At 36.4% G+C, this 11,757-nt stretch overlaps 1 protein-coding gene across 1 annotated transcript in view; it reads left to right on the forward strand.

Moving 5' to 3' along the window:
* The window catches only part of ctnnal1 (catenin (cadherin-associated protein), alpha-like 1), a 306,680-nt gene extending 298,034 nt beyond the window's left edge, over nt 1-8,646 (forward strand). Inside the window, exons 13-19 of the mRNA XM_068006252.1 lie at nt 221-271; nt 571-725; nt 2,850-2,898; nt 3,670-3,726; nt 4,682-4,801; nt 6,065-6,148; nt 7,353-8,646. Of these exons, the coding sequence (XP_067862353.1) occupies nt 221-271; nt 571-725; nt 2,850-2,898; nt 3,670-3,726; nt 4,682-4,801; nt 6,065-6,148; nt 7,353-7,517 (681 nt within the window). The 3' untranslated portion in view covers nt 7,518-8,646. The remainder of the gene's footprint in view (nt 1-220; nt 272-570; nt 726-2,849; nt 2,899-3,669; nt 3,727-4,681; nt 4,802-6,064; nt 6,149-7,352) is intronic.
* Nucleotides 8,647-11,757: the final 3,111 nt, after the last annotated feature.

The raw sequence follows: 11,757 nt of genomic DNA on the forward strand, positions 1-11,757 counted from the left end.
TTTTTTGTTTAAATGCAGTCTTGAACATACTCAGTTGTAACACAGCCTTTTAAGGTGTGGAGACGGAACAGCTCTTGTGATTTATGACGTCTTTTAAACTGTTCCATTGCGTTTATACCTTTTAACGTCTTCACAGCCATCACTTACACTCTATAAAAATAGGATGGTGTTGCATGAAAATAGATAACTTACTACCTCGTATGTTTTTTGTTTGAAACAGAAACACACTGCAAATCTGAAGATTGTTAAAGCAGTCAGACTAGATGCTGAGGTAAGATTTTTAGTTTTATTTTTGTAAACATTGCTTGGAAAGAAGAACTTTCTAGCGGCTATGGGGAAAGAGCAGGGGAGTGGGACTAATTGCATAGCTCTTTCAAAGAGCCGGCATAGCCTCTTTCTGCGCTGTATGATTTTATGATTCTATAAACAATAAAGGAGGAATGGGCTAGCTTTGCCTGTCAAAAGTAGATACGCAATTTTCCATACTTAAGCTTGTTCTGTCCTAGCTTAATTAGCAAGTCCTGCATTATGCTTCGCAACATTTGGAAAGAAAATGTTTCTTTATTTCAGGAACAGGCAAAGATAGCAAAATTAGGGTTGGAGCTGCGTTTGCACACATCAGACGTAGATGCAGAAACAGAAAGATGGGAGGACCAAGAGAATGAGATTCTTCGGCAAGCACAGAGCATGTCCAGCATGGCATATACCATGTACCTTTTCACAAGGTAAGTACGACAATAAAGTCAACCTTGCAGAAACATTTTTGCTTTTTAAAAAAAAATGTCATGTTAATTTCTTCTGGCAAGTATATGAAAAAGAAATTAGTTGGCGATGATTAACTTCGGGCATTCTCAATTTGACTTTTAGTGGACATATAAACCCACAGTACACAACTGTCTATACAATCTCACTAAGCCAGTCCATAAAAGATGACTGATGTGGGAATTGGGCACTCCTGTGATGGAGTGCAGCTCGTAGGGAAATCGCAGGCCTGCACTGCCTGATTTTCTGACTATTTAAATGAATGGTTGGAAAACCAGGGCTGTGGGCCTGTGATTACTTGACAACTGCTATGTAAGTGCCGCTGATCACTAGGAGTGCCCAATTGGAGAACCAGCTCTGTATCGTGACTGAGGTTCAAGCATGCTGGTATCCAGAGTGCTGATTCATGCATTAGGCTATGGGCAATCCGTGGCGTTCCTATAGTATACTCCAGTGCAGTGTCCCCAATTCTTTTCTGTTCTGAACAGCCACGAGGGTCAATTTTGTGGGGCAACTGTCTGCTTATGTCATACTTCACTTCTCCGTCATGTTAATTATAGGTAAATTTTTCTAAGCACATTTCTTGCAGTTGTTTTGCTTTTTATGTAGATTTCCTCCAACATTATTTTAAAAAAGAGAAAAAAAAGATAGGCATTTGGAATATACAGAGAAACTTTTCCCACAACAGAAAATAGCTTCTTAATACAGGAGACATGTCTGTAGCTTGTGACTCTCATGTTTGTAGCTTATGTCTCTGTTGCATGCACGCATATGCATAACACTAGAATAATACTCTGCATTACATGGTATAACACTCCTGTCCTTATGACTCGGCATATCAGCCGATTTATTGTGAACAATGCAACAGGAGTTCTGTTAGTATAATATGTATAAAGTTTTGAGATGTGTTCAACACCCTTCAGGTGTCACGCTTTGTCGCACATTTAAAATTTCTGTATCGTATGTTTTTAAAAAAAGTATTTCTTTAAAAAAAAGGCATCCACTCATTTCCTGCTGGTTTCTGAAAAACTTTCTCAAGCAACAGCAAATACCCTGATTGAGCTGCGTACATTGCTGTAAATAAGGATAAGACCTTGTCATCTTAAAAGGACAGTTCAGTTTACATTAAATAATACATTATGCTATAGACCATGGTAGCAAAATAACACATTGTACGCCCCATGTTATAATGTTGCTGTCCTTATAAAACAGCCCATCTTGTGATTTACCAAGAAACACCACAGAAAATCCACTGGTACAAAATGAGAAAGGGACATTACTGGACCAGGCTAAAAACATCATTACTTTGCATCTAATTGTTATACCTGACCTAGAATGCTTAATGTTGGTTGCAGGAAGTGAGAAGCTATTTTCTCAGCACTGCTCTTTTTTTTTATTCCTTCATGGGATGTGGGCGTTGCTGGCAAAGCCAGTATTTATTGCCCATCCCTAATTGCCCTTGAAAAGATGGTGGTGAGCCACCGCCTTGAACCGCGTGGTATGATGAGGATAAGATTTATTTACACAAATGTAAAATAGAATTTCATTTTTAACATAAGTCATAATGAATCACAAAAGAGCAGTGGGTTTCTTTTTATTGGACCCCAACAGAAAGATCTTTATTACCTTCACATGTACTTCTATTAAATCTAGATGGCCTCTTTAAGTTTTTTTAGATCTCCCAGTGTGACACACCATTCCTCAGTCAAGAGGTCAGGAAGTCAACTTTCACCCAATCTTTGTTGATCTCTACTGCTGAGTAATATGAACTCAGGGTAACTTACGCTATGATTTTTTTTCCCTTCCAGTACGGCAATAGCTGACTCCCTTTTGGTATCTCCCTCTGCTAATACAGCTGAGATCAGAAACTTACCATGGCTATTTCCTACCACTCTGTCATACCTCATTCATGCACCATCACATTGCTTCACCATATTATCGTTCATAGTACATTTGATAAGCACTATCACTGGTGTACATTACTTTGGTTGGCCTATGTTGCCATTTTTATAAATAATTTTAAAATTCATACTTTAAAATGAATCATAAGAACGTTGTTCTTTATTTCACTTTACTCTTTACTTCAGAGGAGAAGGCCTTTTGAAAACCACACAGGATTTATTTCACCAGGCAGAAGTAAGTAGACTAATTGCTATGTCTTCCTATTTTGCTTGCGTTAACCCAGGGCTTTTCTTCAACTGAAGCATCTGTGAAGAATAATTGTTTATAAATGCCTTTTTTGTACAGTGATTGACATTTTCTGTTAGCTGATACCCTTTGTTGAATTTGGACCGTGTGTTTGTAGCTCAGTTCATTTAATTTTAGATGTGCTTCTCGTAACATAAGTAATAGAAAAGTGGAGGTTTTGTATACATACGATGATATTACATTTCCACTAATGTTATGGTTTGTGATCTGATTTGAATGGCTCACATTCAGTTTGTTACTTGAGTGAGGTGTAATTGTACTGAGGAAATGGCAGGAGTGGCCATTCGGCATCTGAGCAGCATCATGCAGTTCTTCTGTGGCAAGAAATTGGTTCTTCATTTAGCTGCTCTACTCATGCACCAAGTCCCAAGGTAAAAGTTGTAAAATAACTAAAGGATCTCTTTAATTATTGCTGGAAATGGCTGCCTCCTGACTTGTACCACCCATGGTCGGTGGGCCGGAGCAGGAACTGGTGGTAGTCAGGTGGGTAGAGGCGAAAATGGACATTCCCCAGGAAACCTGAAGAACAAGGGTTTCTCTTGATACATATAGGATACCCTACTTTCTAATCTTTTAATTTTTCACAGACTGAAATACATACACACCAGCATAAATGTGAAGAGCAGGTGTAATGGAAGCTTAGTGTGCATAAGAAACATAAAGAATTATTTTTTAACAGTGCTTTTTTTTTTCTTGCAGATCTTTGCTGAAGAAGGTGTCAGATTGCACTCGTCACTTCATGCTTTCTCAAATCAGGTGTGCTGCTGAGAACCACTGCTGGACTTGCATTTTAGAAATAAACACACTTCAAGATCTTCACCATTACTAGGATACATGTGCATTACTTTTGAAACTGATCAGAGTTTTAATATATTTCTGTGTTTCTACTTCATATCCAATGTTAATATATAATTATAAAGATATTTTTGAAAAAACAAATGCAGGGAATCTGAAGAAAAAACAGAATAACGATTCGGGTGTGGACCATTCATCAGAACAGAATGTTGTCTTCATCTGTTCTGACATGTTAACCTCTGATTTACCTGCTATCTGTTTCCAATATTTTCTGTTTATTATAAAAAAGCTTTTGCAGATGTTTTACATTAGAAAATATTTGTTTTGAAACTGGAAAGAAATGTCAGTACTGAGCTATCAGCCTCACCAAAATCCTTATGGTTCTAATTCTCTACGGAGAGAGTTTGATTTGATCAAGAATCTCATCCATAGACATTTGTACATGACACAAATTAGGTGTCACGTGAACATCAATTTCTATTATAAATTCATTATTTTAAAATCAATGTTAATTCTCTTTTCACTGACCTGTCTCATGTAGGTATTGCTGTGGTAAAGTGCTGTGCACACATTCTCATTTATATACACATCATGTTCTAAGGAAGGTTGCAGAATAACAAAATTATCACTGAAAAATATTCTCGGACTTCATTTCATTAGCTATGCAACTGATGTGTTTATTAGTTGTAAAATCTAATCTGAACAAGCTGGGGTTTATTCAGCATGACTGCGACACATTAAATATATTGTATGTACAGCTAACCAGCAAGATGTTTTAATGTCTTGAGTATTTAATCTAGTCTTCAATACTAGAATATTTAATTACAAAAATGATTACTTGACACTAATCCATTCCCCTGCAATATGTTCTGACAGTGATTTAGAGTCTGAACTAGATGTTTTTTTCTGTCCTCAGCTGGAAGAGGATGAAAAAGCAGCTCTGCTGATGGAGACTGAGAGGTTTCCTGCCTTATGTCAGCAGCTGCAGATGACCAGCAGAACCCTTGTTCATGGCAAAGCTGCCACTTTCACTAAGGTCTGTGCTTTCTTTATATAGAATGCTGATTGGTTGGGTGGGTTACAAATTGCAATTTCATGTTGGACATGTAAACCCAAACCTAACAAGTGACACTAATTTATAAATTATCTGATAAAATCACCTTTACAGCACTACAACTAATGGGTAGCCTTGTCTTCGGCTTCACTGTAAGGCAGCATTCCAACCTCTGGAGGTACCGAGGCCTAAGAGATGGTTTACATTGATAACTTTTTGGAGGTAGCAGCACCCCCAGCAACAAATATAAATGCTGCCACTGGAGGGAGAGGCTGCTGTTTCTTCTGACTGTGGCCAGGCTGACTAGTTTATTGCTCATTGGCTTGTATAGAACTTTCTCAACCATTCAGGATGAGCTGGCAGCCAGGAAACAAAGTCACGAATAAAGTAATTCTGTAATATAAAAACAGATTCACTCTTGATGAGTGTTAGCAGCTAAGATGCTCCAGGCAATCAGTGCCTGGTGACATCAACTCTTGGATTAATGATTGTGATGTACAGTAATCATTGTGAGTTTGAACGACAATCTACAATTGATTAACAGTAAATTACATTTATATTGTATAATCTTTTAATTTCTGATAAATTTTGCAAAGTCCTCATGATGACAAAATTGTTTTATTTTACTTGAAAACATTACTCCACTGTGGATATTTGTTAAGATTAGCAGTTGTATAAACCATGACCTTGCTGGAACACAGATGTCCTTAACAATAATCTTCACTTCAGTTCAATAGAATAACTGAGGTTTAATTACAGCAATCATAATTTATATATAAATAATCCTTATGTTTATCATGCACACACACAGTATATATTTTAAAGTAATTTGAGGCATACTGAAATGCTAAATTTAACACACAAAAAATGAAATCTTACATGTGACTGAGAACAAAAAAATGTAGATTAGTTAACTGTGATATCTTTCCTGAACCTATTAATAAAGTAATGGCTTAAATTGCTTTTTGATTACATGATGGAGGTGTACAATGCACATGTATGTGAGGATTTCAAAGGAAATTGTACTGCTTAAGTATAAAGGCCACTTATACGAACACAGCCATTTGTGGCTTAGTCAGGAATAGTACTGATTTCAGTCAAAATCCATTTAGACTGCAAAGAAAGGGGGCTATGTAAAGGGGTTATTTCTGTTTATGACTGAACAGTTTATCAACAGTAACTTTATTACAATTTTACATTAATGTTAAGTATCAGTAGTGCGCAACTATTCTTGTATGTTTTTAGGTTGACACTTCCATACAGGAAACTAAGAATGTAATGACTGTATTAATGAAGATTCTGTCTCTTTGTTACAAACTATTAAAAAAGGTAAGATAATGTCTTGTATTATAGTTGAATCCTGAAATAAATCATACAACAAAAAATTAAATGCCTGGATCAAAAGGTCTATAAACTGAAAATAAAAGTAGCTAATTAGCAGGTCATGGCCTATTTATCATAAATTAAGCAATTCAGTGTAAAAACAAAAGATTTAATCTTGTTTGTGCAAAATAGTGTTGTAGACATCTAAAGTGTCTTGGCAAGACCAATATCACACCACCAGCAGCTGAATGTAGATAAAATTTGGGAATGGTTTAATTGTCTAGTGGAGTAACCATTAAAAATGACATTATTGGGGAGGATGTTATATATTTGGAATAGAAATTCTATATAAAATTAACTTCGTTCAGTGTCAGAAGGTTCAAGTTCCACTACAGACTTGAGCACATAATCTAGACTGACACTTCAGTGCTGTACTGAGGGTGTACAATATTGTTAGAAGTGTCATCTCTTTCAGGTGTGACATTAAACCAAAGCCCTATCCACCTGTTCATCATCAAAATGGATTAATTGGTCATTCATCTTATTGCTATTTGTGGTGCCTTTTTGAAGTGCAGTCACTTATTATGTAGGTATATTGGTTGCTGTATTTGCCTACATAACAATTACTACCCTTTAAAAAGTAATTTAGTGGCTGTGAGGACATGACAGAAACTACATAAATACATGTCTTTCCTCCCTCAACCAACACCAACACAAAAAGATTATCTGGCCATTAATTTCTTTGCTGTTTATGGGATTTGCTGTGCACAAAATCTTGATTGAAGGAGGAATGTTGGCCAGGACATTGGGAGAACATAGTAATGACTACTGTTCTTGAACCAACCAGTATAGGTACAAAAGAATCTATTGTGATTTCTCTCTGTCCCCATGCAAACATCAGGCCTTTATTGGCATGATCATGTGATGACATGATCGTAATCAGGAGCTCCACTGTGTGATATAATACACTGCTGTATTAAAATGTAGCAGCCCAGATGAAATGTAAATTTGAAAATTCAGCTGAACCTTAGAGCACTAAATTTAGTTGGAATTTTCCTTAAGTTATAAAAGGGAAGTCTCCTAAGTGTATAATAAAGCAGATAAACATACAGAACATTTATTAATTTGTAGAACGTGAATTGTGGTTTTGTATTTGTGCTGAGTTTTGTGGTCTTTGCGTGATCTGTAATTTTTTTCATATCTTTTACAGTGTAAAGTAGATCGAACATTCATGGGTTCTCCCCACGGCTGGAGAGGAAACCAACTGCAGACAGTTGCAAATGGCGAGAGCTTAGAGGGAAAGAACACAGATACATTTGGTGTGAAATCTCTGGAGAGGCACCTGGCAAACTTAACGTTCTTAGAAAGCAAATGATGGGGGAAACTCTAGAGTAGTCATAACACTATAAAAAGCATTGTCACATGTACTGTAAACTGTGTGCAGTTCTAGCTGCAAGTCTGTCAGTTCATAGTTCACAGTAACCAACATTTGTTACATTTGTAGTACTTAATGTGGATGAATAACCAGTGCTATCCCTAACAGATTCCACCACTTGGAGATCTGACTGTTTCAGGCCTCCTACTTTAAACAGTATTTTTTTTAACTCTGTAGTATCTGAAGTAATACTAACAGAATGGTTAATTTGGTTAGATATCTTCTCTGAAATGTGTTAATGCTGGATTTTTTTTTCTTTCTTAGTCTGCTTATGGTTTGTCTGAATCCCTTTTGTGAATGTCTTACTGATGCGATTAGTCCTTTGATGCTGCTATGGTCACATGTGTAAGAACATAAACTGGATATTACAGGCGTACATTACTGCTGCGTAAGGTAATTAAACCAAATTATTATATTTGCAGGCAGCCTATTACAACACACTTGATAACTTGGGTGCATCCAAATATGTTTGCATCACTGTCCTCTTACCCTGCTTCTCCCAGTGCTAGGTGTAAATTTTCAGATTTATACCAACATAATCGAAGATTGATATTGCGTTCAAGTTTTCTCGGTTTCAGAACCTCGAGTTTGCATTTTATCCTCGCTACCTACAAATTAAAAGTTCCCGATAACAAATATAAATTTACTTTAAGTACTTTCAAAGTATTTTGTTTTCAGGAGAAAAACCAAACAAGCAGACCACAAGAGTTTTAGAGAACAGGTAATTGTTATGAGTAGAACTCTTAATACTTTCTGTCCCTCCATCTCCCTTCTTCCCCCATGAACTCTGTACCTAATGTCACTATTTTTCTGGTGATTTTGATACTGCAGTGCAGTGGGGTTAGAATGTTGATGCATGAACCACTGGAAATATTTAGTAGAGAACTCCTACTGGATTTGTATTACATGTAAAGGCAGATTTTTTACATTTCTCTGACAATTAACATGTAAAGTTATATTTTTTAAAATAAAATTCTAATTCGTTAATCTTCAACACTTTTTTTGTGTACTGTTTAATGAACTTTACATACACACGAGGTATTGTTGGTAATATAAATTTTAATCAAAATTTGTTTTTTGTCTTAAATTGTATGGCCTCCAATAAATAAGTCTGATGCTTCACTTTATTTGTGACACCCTCAATATAGCATTTATATCTGACCCTTGGAGATTATGCTTTATATAGATATTACACAAGTCTTTGTAGTTGCTTGACAATGTCAGCGTTTACAGCGTGTGTCATGATGTACGTTTGTCATCAGAACTGCTCCATTTTTACTACAACCGTAGCAATGCAGCTTCCATGACAAATTGCCATTCCTGATCTTACTTTGTATAACCTGTACTGGAGTTACTCTAGCTACAGAACCCTTCAAGGATGTAATGAAATATCTGGCTGCTCAATATCATTTGAAGCTAATTAGAGATAAAAGATTATCGGATTACACTTCCAGCAATTTGCAGTGGAAAAAAAATGAACTAATGAGCACTCTCCACTCCAGCAAATTCTGGGTCAATGTTTCAGCCGATTTGAACAGGAGAAACAACAGTAAACTTTGCAAAACTGACAACAAGCAGAGAAAAAAAAAATCACTTAGAACCACCTCACTTAGAATTATGATGTTTTATCGTCAGCATATGCACCATTGAGATCTAAAAATAAAAGTGAATGTTTGTTTTGCAATTTGCAGTGTAATACTAAGCATTTCCATTCTTGTACTTAGAATTACTGGACTCAAAAGCATTCTCATCCTCCACAACTAAATATCTACTTAATAGGGTATCAGACTAAAAAAGTTATTTTTAACATTATTGTTAAAAAGCTTCTCGGCCCTGAAATCCCTAGCACAATAAAGGCTATGGTATACTGTATAGAATTTGAATGGGATAGGGATTACAAGAGTGCTTAGTATTTCTTTATGATATACAGCACAGTCCAGTACATTAAAATTTGTAATTTTAAGCAGCCTTCTTGAATATTAAGGGAGAATCAGTGCTAGCTTCTCTATTCACAATGACAGTGGGCGACATCTCGGAACCGATCTCCTGCTTCTCTCCATGGTCCCAGTGAATGGGTGTCCCAGGAAAAGAAGAAAATAATTTCTGTTCTCAAAGTTTTGGCATTTAATATTTTGTTTGTGCTGAATATACACTAACTGCAATTCATCTTCTGTAATTTAAGCAGTAAGGTGTTTATATTTAACAACACTCCAATTATTATCGAGTAACCATGCTTTCATGTAATTCCTTACCAATTAGATCATATTCTGCCTTTTACATTTCATACTTAACTTATAGTCACCTTTATTTTTGTTGCCAAAATTACTTTGGCATCCAGGAAGAAATAAGATGCTAATACTGTATTAACAGTTGCCTTATCACATCCTAATGAAATTAGTGTTAGTGAGTGAGTATGCTTCACACTGCAGTAGGGAACAAATCTGACCAAAACAGCAGTCGCTAATTTCAGATTTAAAATTTTGTAGAAAATTCCAAGAAGGCTTTTTGTCTAGATCTACGAAGACTACATGAATATACAGTCAAGTTCTTTTTTTTGCCGAGCATAGTTATGTATAATTCATTGTTCAACCATCTCTTAAAACTAAATGACATTGCCTCAGGATGTGTTGACTGCCCAGATGCTCGGTGATGAATAATGGACAAGATGTCAGATGCAGCATCTCATTAAATATGATTCTCAAGCTGCATGAATACAAAAGGTAAAAATTCAGAGAATTTTCAACAAATGCTTTATTTAAAAACTGTAGCTGCTAATTGCTATTTAGTTTAAAAATCCAAATCTTCACCCAGATGAAACCACACTCCAACAAGTCATTATAATTTGGGTGCTGATATTGAGATGTCCTGTATATTCAAGTGGTTTGATTAAAATTCATTTGGGGTACAAAGGAACAAAAGGGGGAGGGAAGGTAGGGTAGGACTTGAATTATTTGTGTATGGAGGCCTCATTTTCTGTGTATGAAAGGTTTGTTTGAATCTATGTATGGGCAGCTTCACTTCTAGGGGGTCTCAGTTTGTGTGTATGGGGGAAGGGGTGAACGTGCACTTTTTGTGTATGGGGCTCACATTTCTGTATAATCATATGCAGCCGTGTCACTCGATTTAAAATGAGTCTCCAACCCAACTCCAAAAGGTTGGAATCCCTGGCATACTGGAGATTCTTCTGAGGTCCAGGCTGAGGCACATAGTTGGGACAGAGTAGAGAAAGCTGTATTTTGCATCTGACTATGCAATATCTCACCCAAGAGTGTTTGAAGCTAATACCAGAAACCCAAACTAGAATCCTTTCCCTGGCACTATTCTTATGTTGATGAACAACAAAGTCAAAGAAAGATGGGCTGGAACAAAACTTCTGTGGGGGAGTGATTATTGTACTTGTGAAATTTGTGGATCAAATTATTATTTTTAAAATTAATTCTCAGTATGTGGGTGTTGCTGGCAAGGCCAGCATTTTGTGTCCATCCCTACCTGCTCCTGAGAAGGTGGTGGTGGGCCTTTGTAGCAGTTTGATACAATCCAGTGGCTTGCTAGACCACATCAGAGGGCAGTAAAAAGTCCCATGTTGGTGGGACTGGAGTCACATATAGGCTAGACCGGTAAGGATGGCAAGATTCCTTCTCTAAAGGACATCAGTGACCCGGTTAGGTTTTTACAACAATCCAATAGATTCAGTCACTTTTACTGATACCAGCTTTGTATTTCTAGATTTTTTAAAAACTGAATTAGTTCTCAAACTGCATTGGTAGGATTTGAACTCACCTTCTCTGGACTACTAGTGCAGTTACATAACCACTGTACCCTCTAACTTAATCCAAAAATCACCATTCAAGAGATCTTCAATAAACACAGAAAATTCTGGAAATGCACAGCATCTCACTCAGCATTGATAGGTGGGGAACTGTAACATCACCTTTCACATTATGATGATCAACCTGCTTTGAATTTCCAGTTTTTCCTACCTCTAAATGAGACTTTACTCAATTTATAAGGTTAAATTGAGCTAATTCTACCAAATTAAACATGCATTGCTAGACCAGGAGTGGGTAACTGTCTAGTCTAAGAAAACAAAAACAATCAGCCAAGGTGACTTATTAGCAGTGATCAGAATAAACATTTTTTAAAAATCTTGAGCAGCTTTCTGTTAGTGTGTACTTCTAGT

Source organism: Heptranchias perlo, chromosome 2, assembly GCF_035084215.1.
Source record: "Heptranchias perlo isolate sHepPer1 chromosome 2, sHepPer1.hap1, whole genome shotgun sequence".
Taxonomy (NCBI): domain Eukaryota; kingdom Metazoa; phylum Chordata; class Chondrichthyes; order Hexanchiformes; family Hexanchidae; genus Heptranchias; species Heptranchias perlo.